Source organism: Choloepus didactylus, chromosome 10 (genome assembly GCF_015220235.1).
Source record: "Choloepus didactylus isolate mChoDid1 chromosome 10, mChoDid1.pri, whole genome shotgun sequence".
Lineage (NCBI taxonomy): Eukaryota > Metazoa > Chordata > Mammalia > Pilosa > Megalonychidae > Choloepus > Choloepus didactylus.
In genome coordinates, this window is record NC_051316.1 from 92,347,172 (window position 1) to 92,363,924 (window position 16,753).

A 16,753-nucleotide genomic window follows, 5' to 3' on the forward strand; every position below is an offset into this window, starting at 1 on the left:
GATAATACAAGAGACACAAAGTGGTGGCAGGAGATTAGGCAGCATCCCAGTGGGCAGACACCCACGGTAAGATCTGGCTAGGGGCCCAGGCTGCCACGCCAGGCCATCCCGGCTCCCTGCTCTGACTGGACCACAAAGGGAAGGGGCAGGGTCTCCCAGGCAGAAGAGGGAGAGCATTTATTCTTGCACAACAGAGAGACTACCCTGGGGGACTTTTCATCTGCTGACCGCTCTCCCAGAGGTCAAGGATCTGGAGGCAAGACAAGAGGATTTGGAAAAGAAGCCACTCAACTCTCCCATCTGAAAACTCACTGGAGCCCCATGGAGATTCTGGGAGGTCCGTACTATTATCCCCACAGATGACTCTTCATGCCCCCACAGTAGCAAGAGTTTGTACCATATGTCCACTAAAAGACGTGTACAAGAATGTCCATAGCAGCACTATTCATGATACCCAAAAAGTAGAAAACAACCAACAACTGAAATGTTCATCAATAGTAAAATTAAAACTAAATTGTGGTATATTCATACAATGGAAAACTATGCAGCAGTGAAAAAGAGCTGCTATGCACAACATGGATGAATCTTACAGACATAGTGTTAAGCAAAAGAAGCCAAGCATTTATATAAAGTCTCAAAACAGGCAAAATGGTTATCAACTGGGAAGGAGCACAAGGGCCCTCCTACAGTGCTGGAATATTCTATAGCTTCATATGAGTGGTGGGTGCATAGGTAAAAACAAATGTGAAAATTCATTAAGCTTTACAACTATGATTTGCCAGCTTTCTTTTATGTAAGTTATAACTCAATAAAAATCTTAAAAACGAAGAAGGGAAGGGAAGGGAGGGGAAGGGAAGGGAAGGAGGAAGGAGGAAGGAGGAAGGAGGAAGGAGGAAGGAGGAAGGAGAAAGAATATGTGCTTCGAGTCCACAGGCAATCCCAGGCAGCTCTTAGCCAGGGACAGCCCTTTGCAGGGTCCTCAGTACTACCCTCTACTACATGTGAAGATGCTTTATCAGAGAAATTAGGACCTATGTTTCTCTAAGTTCAGTCTATGGACAGCTGACATCAGCATCTCCTGAAGAGCAGGTTAAAATCTGGATTCCCAGGCCCCACCCACCTATAGACTCTGCCTCTCTAAGAATGGGGCTTGAGATTCTGCATTTTAATTTTTTTGTTTGTTCTGAACAGGTAACACCTTCACATGATTCAGAAATAAAATACAATATAGAAGAAACAAAGGCAAACACTATAATGCCTCACCAATATGGCCTAACTACAATGTGTAAACTCAGAATTAAATCTTAGAGCACAGCCTAACAGGGAAATGATTATTGTAATGATCCCTAGATTGTAAGCTCTTACAGCAGTCAAATCTATTCCTGAATTGTAACGGCTATCTCCAAACTCTGAGATGTTGATCCCTTAATGTATAGCCTGATTGGTCTCTAGAACATTGGGTTTCTGTGTTACACCTGAAACTAAGAGCTAGAGCTCGACAGTTATGAATATCAGTATTTATGCATACAGCAACTGTTAAAAAAAAAAAAAAAAGAAAAGCTGAAACAGAGCCCAGATTTCAATTAGAAATATGAATAAAGCAGATCTGGTTCAGACTAGAGCAAATCAGGCCAAAGGATAAAGGTTGAAACTGACTGTGTTCAAACGTCAACTTCCATGTGAGACCAAGGGAAGAGATGTTTATTTGGTATAGGATCTTTATTTTCTAAATAAATATAACTTCTACAGTCAGTTTGTTCAAACACTACAATTACATGGAACTTTGAATAGGAAGTGAGCTATGGAAGGTCTGTATAGGTTAGAATGAAATAGCAACACATCCTAAAGTAATTTGGGTGGAGAATAAAAATACATATTCAAGGCCCCCCTGAAGAGCTGGAGGACGATGCAGAGGTGTTGGACTTCCTCACCTGGATTGTTGCTGATGTTCTCACAAACATTGGGGACTGATGTCTTGATGTGCTGAGCCCTCTGTCTTGGGGCTGGCCCTTATGAAGACTGTTGTTGCAAGGAGAGGCTAACCCTGCTTATAACTGAGCCTAAGAATCTCCCCCTGAGTGCCTCTTTGTTGCTCAGATGTGGCCCTCTCTCTCTAACTAAGCCACTTTGGCGGGTGACCTTGCTGCCCTTCCCACTACGTGGGACCTGACTCCCAGGGGTGTAAATCTCTCTGGCAACGTGGAATGTGACTCCCGGGGATGAATCTGGACCCAGCATCGTGGGATTGAGAACATCTTCTTGACCAAAAGGGGGATGCGAAATGAAACGAAATGGAGCTTCAGTGGCTGAGAGATTTCAAATGGAGTCGAGAGGTCACTCTGGTGGACATTCTTACGCACTATATAGATAGCACTTATTAGGTTTTAATATATTGGAATAGCTAGAAGTAAATACCTGAAACTACCAAACTCCAACCCAGTAGCCTTGACTCTTAAAGACGATTGTATAACAGTGTAGCTTACAATGGGTGACAGTGTGATTGTGAAAACCTTGTGGATCACAGTGTATGGATCCAGTGTATGGATGGATGAGTAGAAAAATGGGGACAAAACATAAATGAAAAATAGGGTGGGATGGGGGGGAGTAATCTGGGTGTTTTATTTTTTATTTATTTATTTTTTTTATTCTGATTCTGATTCTTTCTGGTGTAAGGAAAATGTTCAAAAATAGATTGGGGTGATGAATGCACAACTATAAGATGGTACTGTGAACAGTTGATTGTACACCATGGATGACTGTATGGTATGTGAATATTTCTCAATAAAACTGAATTAAAAAAAAATACAATATAGAAGGTATGCATTGATAAGTCTCACTCCTACTTCTGTCTCCATTTACTCCATTTTCTTTTGCCCTCAAAAAAACTAGTGTTTCATATCCTTCTAGTGATTATTTCTTTATGCAAATATGAGCAACACAAACAAATTTTTAATTTTTCCTCTTTCTTACCAAAAGTTAGCTTACCATGTATATCGTAATACCTGGCTTTTTTTTTTTCAACATGCCAATAAATCATGGAAACCTTCCCACTGAGTTATAGACAGCCTCCTTATTCTTTTCAACAGCTATGTAGTACTCCATGGCATGGATGTACTAACATGAGCCTTTCATGAGGCTTTTTTTGTCAACAATTTTTTTAAGAAGTTGTAGTTAATTTCTGGGGGGTATGGTAGGGACAAGTGCACAGAAATGTAGTTATTTTAGGTTATTTGTTTTTCTTATTCCTTTGTTGGGTTACAGTCTGTTTATCTTCTTGGGGTAGGGTGGAATATGTTGGAAGCAACATAGTTATTTTAGGTTATTTGTTTTTTCTTATTTATTTGTTTTGGTTTTGTTTGAAATGTTGCTTTTTTATTTTCTTTTTATAATTTTTTCTAAAGTTAAAAAAACATTGAATGAGTGTGAAAAAAAAGTACATGAACAATGGGGGGAGGAGGGGAATGGAATGTTTTAGATGTTTTTTATTCTAAGTTTAATTTTATTTTTTGGAGTAATGAAAATGTTCAAAGATTGTGGTAATCAATGCACAACTATGAACAACTGATTGTACACCTTGAACACTTGTCTGTTATACGAATATATCTCAATAAAAATGCAATTAATAAAAAAAAGTTGTAGGTTTGCAGAAAAATCATGCATAAAATAGAGTCCCCATATTCCGCCCTATTATTAATACCTTGCATTAATGTTACAACAGATGGACACTCAGGACAGTTCCAATCTTTTGCTAATACAAACCACAGCTTAATAAACAGCCTTGTACGTGGACACTGTATATATACACAGAAGTATCTATAGTAGTAATTCCCAGAAGATGGCTGGGCAGAGGGAAAATGTATTTTTAATTTGGTAAACGGAATTGCTGTTTTAACAGATTATCCAATGATTTCAAAACCCCTGAAAAACTTGAAACCCCTGTACTAAACATTGCAGGTTCTTCCCCATCCTACTCTTAACACAGCCTCACTGGTCTTCACCAGTGCCACCCTCCTCCCCAGCCCAGCCCCCAAGCCTGTCTGGTGGCCGCCTCACCTCATCGAGTTTGGCATACCAGGTCCTGTAGGCCTTGTTCCCAAATCGAGACGGCTGGTCCTCCGGAGGGGTCTCATCAATCCACCTGTCCAGTGTATTGAGAAGAGCAACCAGTTTCTCAATGGCCTGTGGAGGCAAAATAGAGGGGACCAAGCCACAGTGACTAGTGACCTCAAGCTAGAGCCACAGAGGAAAGTTCCAATGGGTGCAGGGCAGTGACCCTAAGACAAGGCACTAACGGGCTGTTCCCCTTGAAGTCTCCCCCATCCCCATCCCTTTCTTCCCAACCACCCTGAATATGACGATGGGACAGAGGAACACAGTGTGCTGTACAGAGAGGGAGCTGTGTTAGGTTGAAGGAACAGGTGTGGCTTTACCACCTGGTCTCTACAGCTAGCCTACCACAGAGGAGCTGCTGAACAGTATGAACTCCAGCCTAACTTTTCTAAAAATATATTTTACTGGGGTCTTTTGTTTAGCACTCAAGTAAAACCTATTCATCACAGAAAATAGAAATGTAAAAGGAAGGCAAACTAAAATGAATAGTAATCCCTCCACCCGGAAGTAAACCCAACTTCTTTTTTAAAATACTCTTTTATTTTGCTTTTTGTGTAGCATTTTCTATTACTTATCATGGTAATAATTTTGAAATCAGATGCACTTGGATTCAAATCCCAGCTAAAATACTGTTTACAGTTGCTTCAAGACCTTGAACAAATGACTTTAATTCTCTGAGTTTTGGTCTCTTCATCTTGAAAATGGAGATGATAATTCCTGCCTCCTAAGACTGTGCTGAGGACTATGTAACAGTCCATGAGAAAGGTTTAGCACAGTGCCTGCTTCAGGTTAATGGGATATATTTAAACACACACAGACTCCTTAAAAAATGGACCAATGTTATATTTTACAATGATGGAAATAGCTGAAGTTGTGGAACTGTGACCCATGACATTCTTTGAAATTTGCTCTCTAACTACCTGTGAAATTGTACTTTGAAAGTTATCACTGTTATGTATATATGTTAAAGTTCACAATAAAAACACATTAAAATAAATAAGTAAAAATTAAAAATGGACCAAAGGACACATACTGCTTTGTAGCCTGCTCATTTTCCTCAATATATCAGGAACCTCATTCCACATCAACATGCAAACACATTTTATACTATCTTTTAATAAATGAATACTATCTCATTGAACCAATTTGCCATCACTGTTTACCATCCCTCACTGTTAAATACTTTGGGTCATTTCCAATTGTTCACTACTACAAACAATACTGTGTTAACAATCTTGCAACTAAAACTTTGTGGGAATGCTGGGCTGAGGTCTGAGCGTGTGTATGCTTCAGATGGCCAGCAGTGCTGGAGAGCACATCTCCCTGTACCTTCCCAACAGAAGGCAAGAACTAAGGAGTGGAATTGGTGTCAAAGGGCAGGGGAAAGTTCCAGTCTTTGCAAGCAGCATGAGCATGTAAAGGATCTTTCACTTGATAAGGAAATCAGGTGCAGCTGTCTATCCAAACCAAAGGTCTTTGAGGGTGGCTAGAAGGTGCAACTTCCTGGTGTCTTACAGAAATGGGCCAGAACAAACAACAAAGGAACACAAGATGCAGAAGATATTCAGAGCTAGGTGGTACTGGGAAGAAGGTCCCTGCCAGGAAGCAGCACAAGGAGAAACCTCTAGGAAATCCTGGCACTGGGTGAGAGCTAGCAGGGTGGATGCCCACATGAAAAGCTGCAACTGGGAGAGTAAGGCACAGTCAGGGCTGCTGTGGCAGAGACTTGGCAGAGGAGTGGAGACCCCTGAGAGCTGCATGTATTGGGTGAAGGTGGGGCAGGAGTTAGGGAAGAAGGCAGGCCTGAGCTAATGCAATACATGTTAGCCAATACACATAGCTGCATATTGGAGGCACAAATCACATTACAGTTCACATAAATAGGGCCCCCTGGATTGTGCAACACAATGGCACAGAATGCTGCTCTCCCTCACCTCCCCCTGACCTATGCTTGCAGGAGAGGAGAGGAAAAATTATCTGTAGGAGGAGGAATTTCCCTTTATACCTGGGATGCTGAGGTAGAAAGCCAGGGTGACAGAGAGCTGCCTCGCTGAGATGTGAAGAACCAGACGACCAAGAATGGCTGATTACGACAGAGGAAACCTGATCCCCCCAGCAACATGGCTTAGGATGGATGGTGTAGCAATCTTGGCCCCAGCAAGCCCCAGCAAGCCCCAGACTCCCCAGAGATCTCAGGGTTTGGGCACGGAACTGAAGGGGATAAAGAAGGTGGCTCCAGAGGCCAGCAGGAGCCAGGCCCCAGCTGCTAGATCATCTGGGCCAATGAATAATTAAAAGGCCTCCAGCTCCCCTATCTGGAGAGGACTTTTTGAAGGCAGCAGGGGGTGGTGTGGTGGAGGGTGGGTGGGTTAGGGTTAGGGTTAGGTGGGTGGGTGCCTCTTTTGTTAAAGGAGTTGGAGGGGAAGGGAGCAATGGGCTGGGACCCCCTTGAGGCTCAAGGAATAACTCGAGACATCTTATATCTCCCTAGACCAATGCTTCCCTTTTGGAGTTCATGACCAGGAAAATTTTCCTCCAAATTTTACTTGCCAACTTTTTAATTTTGTCCTCTTAGTACATTAGAAAATAAAATAGAACAACAAAAATAAACCTCCTGCCTACTATTGCCCTCATTTTGCAAAAATTGAAAATTTTATTTCTAAAGATGGGCACAATCTCAAAATAAAAGATAGTCCTCTAAACATCAATCTATGGCACACTCACTACCTAGCCCTTCCTTGTTCTCTTTGCTGTGGGTGTATGGAGACCACTACCCTGGGCCACTCTGCCCTTTCCTAAACTGCAGTTGCCATCTCTGCAGTAGGAGGCAGGAGGGAGAAGAAGCAGAGCCTTCCCAAGCAGCTGTGCCAGGCGGGAAGAGAGGCCCCATCTGTGTCCTGTGGCCACATGCAGCAAGCTGTGCCTTCTGTTGTCCCTGCCAGCTGTGGGCAGAAGCTCAGAGACCTCTGGATACCAAAGTGGTCAACTCTGCCCACCAAGTAAAGTGCAACCCACTGCCCTGGCTGCGGGATGAGTCCTGGCTTAGGAAAAACCCAAACTAAAGCAACAAAAATACTACTGAAAATTAGAACTGAATAATAGCTAATTATAACAACAGTTAATAAGAACAACAATAATGGGACTTCATATGGGCCAGACACTGCTAGAAACCTACTTGTGGGATTTCAGTGAATCATCCCCATGGAGCTGTGAGTAGGTCTGATTACTCTTCCCACTTTACAGATGAGGAAATAGAGAGTCCGAGGGAACAAGGTCACCCAGCCCTCAGGCGACAGGGTACCAAAACCCAGCCAACCTGACTCCAGAACCCAAGCTCTTAACCACGCTGCAATCCTGTCAAATGAACAGCTCTTGAGCTATGTCAATACCTGGTTGGTGTAGGTATCTACTGCAAAAGTCCCAGAGGCAATTAAGGAACCTTCAAGGGATTTGGTAGCTAAGGATTTGCTGGGGTAATTATATTCCCCTTTAATTAGCCCTTACCCTACTATGGTCCTTGGCCCACGGAGAACAGTGAGCATCCCTGACCACTAGCCCAAGGAGGAGCCGTCTCTCTCCAGCCACCCTGCATGCAGAGCCACCTCTTGGGTGGGCTGAAAAGGAACCCAAGAAGCCACTGGTGGGCTGGCTCCCAAGGTAAGGCTGTCTATCCCCAGCCACTGGCCTGGCTTCCCTCTGGTAGACTCAGCCACCCAGCAGCCAGTCTGGGCCCAGGAAGAGGCAATTCCACCAGGGGCATGGCAGGAGGGCAAAAGGGCAATGTTAGCTTTGGGACAGATGGAGAAACTGGCCAGGGCAGGGCCTTCCCCAACATAGCCCAAGGCTGTGGCCAGAATGCTGAGATTATCAGGCCCTGGTGTGTGGGATAAACAGCTCAAGGTGGCTCTGGGCCAACTAGAACAGGAACCCAAGAGGCCACTGGAGGCCTGGGAGCCAGACAACACCTTCTGAGGAGATCTGCCTCCACACAGCTCTTACCCTCTCTATACAAACAAGCTTGTCACTGAAACAGCCTCAAAGAAGCACCCATCTGGCAGTGTGAACCCAACATATAAACAATGTGTGTGCCCTTTGGCCCAGCAATTCCACTCCTAGGAATGAATCCTTCAGAAACTATGCCCAGAGATTTATGTATAAGGATGTTCAGAATAACAATGTTTAGAGGATACAACCTAAAAGCCTAAACAAATGAGGACACAACTCAATGAGGCAGACATTTACACTGCGGGATGTGAACAGAAGGTCTGGGCAGTACTCCCCAAACTGTTAACAGGGGCTGCCCCTGGGAACTGGGTATGAAAGGGAGTGGAAGGGAGAAGTCAGCTTTTGTGTTAATGTTATATACATTTCTACTAGTGATCTCTTCAATGAATTTACTTGCTTTGTAATGATTTTAAATGTGTAGTCACATAAAACACCAGTAAGCAAAAACATAGGCAATAAAATGGCATATTTACTATGATCCCAATTTTATAAAAATACATCTATTCATAAATTTAAAAAAAGAGAATTAGAATTATAGACACCAAAATTCACTTGTGTTTGGGTGATTTTATTTTCTGCCTTGTTCCAGTTGTGGGCAATGAGCACGAGTTACTCTTTTGAGCTGTTTTTGGAAATGCAGCCTCAGGAGGAGCCCTGCCTATGCCTACCTCAGAGACTTTATACTCGAAGGTCAGCTTCTTCCCCTTCACGCCTTCGTTGAGGGTGAGTATGAATCCAATGTAGTCTGCATATGCCTGCCAAACAGAGGGGAAAATGTGTGTGGAAAGAACTGTGTATCCCAAGGACCCCCCCAGCACCACCTAGTTACCAAGGAGCTCCCAGCCGCCCCTGGCTCCCAATCTAGTAGCAGAAGTGAAAAGATAACATGAAATACCCCACCCCATCCTTGAAAAAAGTCTCAAGCCAATGACAACCATCACGTCCAGACCACCAGCTGGCATTTACTGAGTGCTTACTATTGCTGCCTCTACTCAAAAACCCCACGAGATAGACCTCATTTTACAGATGAGGAGAAGTGACTTGCTCAAGGTCTCCTGAGACTAAGATCTCAAAAATGGAGCTTGGAACCAGCCAGTTCACTCTAGAGCTAAGTCAGTGCTTGTCCATTATACCAAATCACCAGGAGTTCAAGGAATATGGCCCAGGGTCCCTCACCCCTTCCTTTCAGCCCTCTGACTCCCAGTAATCTTCCAGGTCCTTCCGTCACCACAAGCAGGCTAGGCTGTCTGGCTGTAGTGCAGATGACCTGCTCCCAGGACAAGGAACCATTTCTGCTCCCAGGCATCCTGTGAGAGCCAGGCATCCCAGCACACCCATCCCCAGCACCCAACTGGGCACTGTTCTCCCTGCTGGGCTGCAGGTTACACCCAGCACACAGAAAAGAAAGCACTGAGGTATAAGCCCCTGGTGAGGCAGTTCCTGGGAGCAAATGATTCCTGTTTAGTGTTGTTTCTTCCTCATTCCTTTTTCTTCCCACTTCCTTCCTCCTTACCCAAGCCTGAAGGATGCCAGGGGTACCCATGGTAAGCCTTGAGAACGAACACTTAATATCTAGAAGGGAGTACTCCTTTCTGCCAGCCTAAAGAATGGGCCCACATAGAAATAAAGGGTCACACTGCAGACCAGGTGGCTTATCCACTACTACCTTCTCAGCCCAGGGCAATTCTGAACCCTCTTCCTGATTGATTTACTATGGCCGGTGTTCATGATCATCCCAATCTGACAACTACCCTGCAGTGCAAGGACAGGAAGCAACAAGGGGCCATGTCACCCTCCACATGTTCTTGCTCCCCCAAAGGCTGGGATCTCTTGGTGACTAAAACTTGGGACATTCTTACGAATACAACTATGTGCAAAGTCTCCACTACTACTACTACTACTAATAATAATAATAATAATAATAATGGCGGCAATAATAATTGTGTTTACTATTCAATAAGACTTACTGTATGCCTAGTACTGGGGCAAGCACTTTTTGGGCTTTAAGTCATTTAAGCCTCCAAACAACCCTACTTTTAGTGGAGGAAACTGAAACTCAGCCAGGTTAGGTAACTTCTGAAGTCACAGAAAAGAGAAAATGGCAGCCTTGGGCTCCAAACCAAGACTTCTCTGATTCCAAAGCCCATGTTCTTGGCCTCTGCTGGACTCTGCTGCCTATTGAAACCCTGTGCGCCATGGCACACAAACCCGATAGTCACTCAATCCTGCTGCGACAGGTCCATGCACTTGACTGAGGACTTTCAGAGCAAGTGAAAGGCCTCTATCAGGCATCACTTAACATATACCCCAGAAGAATAAGTGGCCAACACCTCCAAAAAGTGTTGGTGCCTAGAGCAAAGTTGGCAGATTTCTCTTACAAAGGGCTAAGCAGCAAATATTTTAGGTTCTGCAGGCCAGTCTAGGTTGCAACTTCTCAAATCTACCCAACTCTGCCATTGTAGAATGAAACCCATCAGAGACAATACATAAATGAATGAGTGTGGCTTAGAGCACCTGGGGCTCTAGAGTAAGAGGATCTGGGTATGAGTCTTTTGAATCTCATCTCAACTGCCTATTAACTGTGCCACCTTGCTAAGTTTCTTTGCCTCTCAGAAACTTAGCATGGGGATGACCACAGAGCCCACTTTACAGGATTGTTGTCAGGATTAAATGAACACCTGGCACATCATAAACAACTAATCCTTCTCAAAAAACATCAAGGGGGAGAGCAAGGAACTAAAGCCATGTGCCAATCTGGCCTCCAGGGGATATCTGGCAATGCCTGGAGGCATTTCTGGTTGTTACAGCTGAAGAAGGGGGTTTCTACTAGCATCTAGAAGGTAGAGGCCAGGATACTGCTAAACATTCTGCATGACAGAAAAACTCCCTGCAACAAAGAATTATCTGTTCCAAAATGTCAACAGTGCTGAGGTTGAGACACTCTGAGGTAGAACAACCAAGATGATGAAAGAATTCTCAAAACCATGTCCTTTGAGAAACTGTTGAAGGGACTAAGTATTTATCCTGGAGAAGACTCAGGGAGAACACAATTCATAAAGGACGCAGATAGCCATCCCCAAATATTTTGAGGGCTGACTTGTCAAAGTGGAACCAGACAGGCTTGTTCAGCCCCAAGCCACAACTAGGTCATGGCATGGAAGTTACAGGGCTGAGCAGAATGGAAGCATAGCTGACTTCTTAGAGAGAATCTGCCAGGTGTGTGGGGATCCTTGTGCCTGCCCTTCTGTACAAGCGACATTCCCCACCCCAGCAAGAGGAGACAACTGGATGGAGCTGAGCCAGAAGCCTTCCCTGAGAATTTGAAATTGGCTTTCCTTTTTCTCAGACCCATCCTTCCACATGCCTGTACCATAAGCCTGGGAAGTACAAGCTGTTATCTTCTGCCCACCATTTGGACTGAGCAACACAGAGAGCCAGTTTACAGAGAAGGGGACTTTCTGCTGCCTCACCCTACCCTCGGTGCTCTAAGCCCTCATTCCTGTTTTGTTTTCTTTTGTTTTTGAGGCTCAGCCACATCCCTGGCCTACTCCATGAGATAACCTCTCCCTTTGATATGCAGGCTCTTAGACTTGCTGTTACTTACAACCAAGAATCAAAGAGAACCACTCCATCATTTAGGACACTCACATTCAGCCAATCCAATAATACTCAAGGATCAGTGATTTATGAGACCCAGGAGCAGAACTCTCCGGGGTTACCCTGCCCCAACCCCCAAAGACCTGCAGGCAAAAGCATCTCTAAGTGTTGCCCCTGATAGGCAGGGTGAGCCAACTCCCCTCTCACCACTCTCCCTAGCTTCTGACAGCTCATGCTCTAAGAAGAGGAAGGACCAGGAGCTCATGGCCCTGATCATGACTAGATAACTGCTACCTTTGAAAAAGCCTGTTTCTCAGAGAAGAACTGTAGTCCCACCCCAGTCCTGACACTACAGTGCAGACACTATTGGTACCTGAGACCGCTTCCATTTGCCCATGTCTGGCACCATGTGGATCTCTTTTTTTGGAATGATGAAGTTCTGAGTGGCTGGAGGGGTCTCCTCTGAAGACTCTTGACAAAGAAAATGAAAAAGCAGACAGGTAAATAGGATCCCCCCATAAGATATACTCATTTTTTAAGCAAGACTCCAACACACAAGCCCTAGCATAAACCAGACACCTACTCCCAGGACAGAGTAATCAGTTGTTAAGCCAAACCAAGTGGCCTCCTGCCTTTCCTCTCCTTATTCTCCAAGAAGCAGGGCAATGCTGGCAACTCCCTCAACAACTGAGATGTCCTGTGGTTCAGCCATGCCCTCACCTCCTACTCCCCAACTGGGCAGAATGAAAAATAAAACCAAGTTGACTTTTTAGATGCGAACAGGCAGTTCAAAGGAGAAAGAAATACAAATGGCCAATAAACATTTGAAAAAAATGACCGGCCTCCCAAATAAGAAGAGAAATGTAAATTAAGAGATATCTCTTTTTCTGTATTAGGTTGGCAGATTAGAAACATCCTGCACTGATTTGGGGTACGAGGGAACAGGAACTCTTCTTCACTGTTGGTGGGAGAGTTAGCTGGCTGGACCTGCTGAGGGGGCAATTCAGTACTATCTTGCAAAGTAAAAAATGAATATTCCCAACAGTTCCACTCATAGGAATCTACCCTACAGGTATATTCACAGAAATACATAAAGATGTTCACAAGGGTGCTTAGTGCAGGAAAAAAATTTTAAAAACAACCCAAATATCAATCGATAAGGCAATGGGTAGATAATCATATGTCCATATAAAGGAACTCTCTGTAGCTTTTGAAACAAAAAAAAATTTTTATTACTGATATGGAAAAACAGTCTAAATGATAGCAAGTGAGGAAAGCAATTTGTACTAAAGCATGTACAGTAAAATCTCATTTTTGTAAAAATGACTATATTGATATACATAACACATATACATATTAGTATATGCATTGGGAAATCTAAAGGATTAAATACCAAAGTTGATGGTCATCTCTAGGAGGTGAGATTTACAGGAGACTTTGATTTCCTAAGTTATATACGACTTCTAAAAACATGCATACAGTACTTTGTAATAAGAAAAAAAAAACTATTTTAAATGGAGTTATTTTCAGAAGTTGAGGGAAAGGAAAACACAGGGCAGTTCAATGTGCTGACCTAGAGGCAAACTACACCAAAGCAGACTGCTTACTATGAGTGTCTTCAAAAAGATCTTCCTCACACTGCAGAACTCCCTTCACTTGGTGACACTGGGATATACAAACCCACCACTCTTGTCCATAATTCCAAAATCCAAAAAGATCTGAAAAACTCAAAGTTTTCTCATAAGTTAGGCAGCAAGACCTGAACCTGAACTGATAATAAAGACATTTATAGGCTTTGCGTAGCCCACTTAGTGAGGGAATTTATATGCTATGCTGCAGAAATATATTTGCATTTGATTATGAGGCATTACTTTCTAAACTCTGAAAAACTCTGAATTCCAAAACATACCTGGCCCCAAGGGTTTTGGTTAGGGGGTTGTGGACCTCAATCAGGGATTCCTTAGAGTACTCAGCATTTTCCTCTAAAAATGTAAGCTCTTCAGGAAGAATAAAGGACTGTCAGTCATTCATAAAGTAGTAAATATTTGTCCCATTGCCTTACTCCTAAAACTTAGCCAATATCAGTTGCATCAAGATAAGGGAATAAGGACTTTAGAAGGTTCTAAAATGTGCCATTTGGGGAAACAGAGTATGTCCTGAGAGGCACTGAGGAAAAGAAAAGTACCAGGAGACCCAGAGATCTAAGGAAAAAAGAGAAGCAAAAACAAGAGCACAGTAAACCTCTGCCTAATTCAAAATTCAAAGCAGGCCCAAGAAAGAGTCGAGAAACTGTCTTCCTCTTCCCACTTGTCGTGCAAGCCCTGTTCCCAAACTCAGAATTGAGGACCCTGCTATTAGCAAATTGCTGCTTTAAGCAAGATGCTAAATAAAAAGCTTTGTAGGTCAGGCTGGTAACCTAACCACTTTGTTTTTATGGGAAAATGTATTCCATATCTCAAATAAACAACTTGTAAATTATCTTTGGAAACAGTTCTTTTCCAAGTTTGAAAGGACTGTTCCCTGCAAGGGAACACCTTTCTTGAAATTATTCCACAGGGAAAAAAAACCTCCAGGCCAAATCAGGACCTGTTCCCAGGAGAAAGCCATCTTGTAGGAATCACTGCTACAAAGTAGATCACACACACATACACACACACACACACACACACACACAGTCACCAGAGCATACAATTCCAAGTCAAAGAAACAAGTCTTCAAACACAGGACCGTGATAAATAAGATCAGACCCACAGTCTCTCCACCCCAGATTCTGTTTCTGAGAAAGGTGCCAAGGGACAATTAGGTCCCCTATAAGCTCACAGTATAAGATGGCAATATCCAGAGTTTAGAGATGTTCCTTAAAAGTCCCAAAGATTATAAAGTATTATCATCTTCCATTTGGGAACTTGTCTACCTGATCACCCTGTACCACTACTGAAAATGTTAAGAGCAGCCAAAATTTACTGACTACCTACCGTATGCCTGGGCTTTGCCCCTGTCATCTTATTGGACACACAACCACTCTATGAAGAAAGGAGAGTCACCCTAATTTAAGAGATAAGAAAACTAAAGCTCACAGAGGCCATAACTTGTCAGGCAGAACCAGTCTGTGTGACTCCGAAGTCCTCTCCACCACTACATTGTCTAAGTTAAGCAGAATTCTTTTTCCACTTGTTCCAAAACAACCTGTTTTCCAACTTCAAAGCAGGACCATCTCCAGAGACCTGGACCTTTTCTGCCATAGATAACCTCCCCAAGCTTTCATCTCTTTCAGTGCACAAGTTCTCTCCCCACCCTACCCTCCATCCCTCTTTAGAGACTCATTAATCTGATAATTTTGGTTGCCTTCTATCTCCTGATATCACTACCAGAACTTCTAAGAGTAGATGCACAGAAGTTTTATGTAAAAGGAAAAAAATTCCAGTTCTGAATACCCTAACAGACCATACCCAGCTCTTTGTTCTTCTATTGGGGGGAAGCAGGAATACCTCTTCTTCTAATCTTCAAAATTTCTCCCTCCTGAGACCCTCCCAGGGATCAGAAAATGTGAGACAGGTTAGAAGGCATATCAGAATGCTTTCAAAGTATTGGCTGTGGGATTTATTGGCTGTGGGATTTATTGCAGGGTTTCTGTTTGAAAAAGTTGGGGTAATGGACATTGGAGATGGTAGCCCAGTATTGTGAATGTAATTAATACTACTGAATTGTACACTTGAAAGTGGTTAAAATGGGAAATTTTGAGTTGTATATTTGCTACTACAATAAAAAGTAAACAAAACAAAACAAACAAGCATTAGCTGTGTTTGGCCTAACCTATTTACCCTTTCATCAAAAGCTTAAAAGTTATCTGCAGTCAGTCCTTAGTTCAAGGGGGTCAGCAAATAGCCTTCCCCTTCTCCAGCACCTTGTCCGGTTATTCGAGATGAACTAAAAAGAGGCCACAGTGTAAATAAAAGTTACAGACGATGATGACAGAGAGAGGCTCCATTTCCTTGCACAACCAGTCTTTTAAAATTAGTGGTTTAGACATCAAGGGCAGTTTCCCTCAAATTCTCAGCCACTGAAACTCCAGAGCCTGCCCTCCAAAAGGGCGCAGAAGGGGCTGATAAGTGCGGCGAGGCACGCCCACCAAGCCTCCCCCCCCACCTCAGGATCTAGGGTCTAATAAAGAAGGCAGACCCCATCCCTGGCAGGTTTCCCACCAAGTCAAGGGGTCAGCATGCACAGCCCAGATGTGGAAAAGGCCTCCCCTTTTGGCCACGGCGCTGCCCACCGAGTCCTCTGGCAGCCCGGGATTCCCAAGTCTTGGGTTGCGCCCCCAAACATCACCCGACTCCTCCCTAGGAAGCCCCAGGTTCTTGCCCTCACTCTCCCATAGGCCATCCCACCACCTCTCCCTCAGGGTCACTCAACTCTTGTTTCCTCCTTCCTCGGGGCCCATCAACTTTTGCCCATCGAGCTCTCGCATCTCCTGACCGTCCTCATCCTGAGACCCCCACACACACCACACCCCTTCCCCGCCCCCACACCTGACACCGCTCCCGCGCCCCCAGCCCACCTGAGCCCGGCCCAGTCCTACCTGGCGGCGGCTGCCGCTCACCCTCAGCCATCTTCCTCCCGCCAAGAGCTAGTCCGGATGTCTCCGGTCTCCTCTCACCTTTCACCCCTGCACCCACTCTTCCTTTCCCCGACTCCACCCCGAGCTCAGAGCTTTCTGAAGAGAAATGGGTACCCGCCAGCTATAACCAAAAACCGAGAATTAAAGTCATCCCCGCGGAGATGACCGCCATGTTGGTGCGGGGCACTCGGGGAGCATGCCCACCAACGGCCGGCTCGAGGTTACCGCGCTTATTTGGGAGGCGCGGCAGCCATGTTAGTGCGGGGCACTGTGGAGCATGCGCAACGGCTGACTCGCCAACTTACCGGCTAACCGACCGCCGGGTAACGAGAGAGGCAGGGGCGGGGTACGATGGCAGCCATACTTTTGCGGGGCGCTCAAGTGCGGCAGACATGTTTTTGTGGGGCAGGCCCCACCTGTCAT

The 16,753-nt window shown here is 44.4% G+C and overlaps 1 protein-coding gene across 2 annotated transcripts in view; it reads right to left on the minus strand.

Moving 5' to 3' along the window:
• Window positions 1-16,576, minus strand: part of PTPA (protein phosphatase 2 phosphatase activator) — a 32,038-nt gene extending 15,462 nt beyond the window's left edge. Inside the window, exons 1-4 of one of the 2 annotated variants that reach the window (XM_037797990.1) lie at window positions 16,292-16,576; window positions 12,086-12,183; window positions 8,784-8,870; window positions 4,054-4,179 (exon numbers count right to left, since the gene is read on the minus strand). In XM_037797990.1, the coding sequence (XP_037653918.1) occupies window positions 4,054-4,179; window positions 8,784-8,870; window positions 12,086-12,183; window positions 16,292-16,322 (342 nt within the window). In that variant the 5' untranslated portion in view covers window positions 16,323-16,576. The remainder of the gene's footprint in view (window positions 1-4,053; window positions 4,180-8,783; window positions 8,871-12,085; window positions 12,184-16,291) is intronic. The other variant, XM_037797991.1, reaches the window with a different exon arrangement.
• Between the last annotated feature and the right edge of the window lie 177 nt (window positions 16,577-16,753).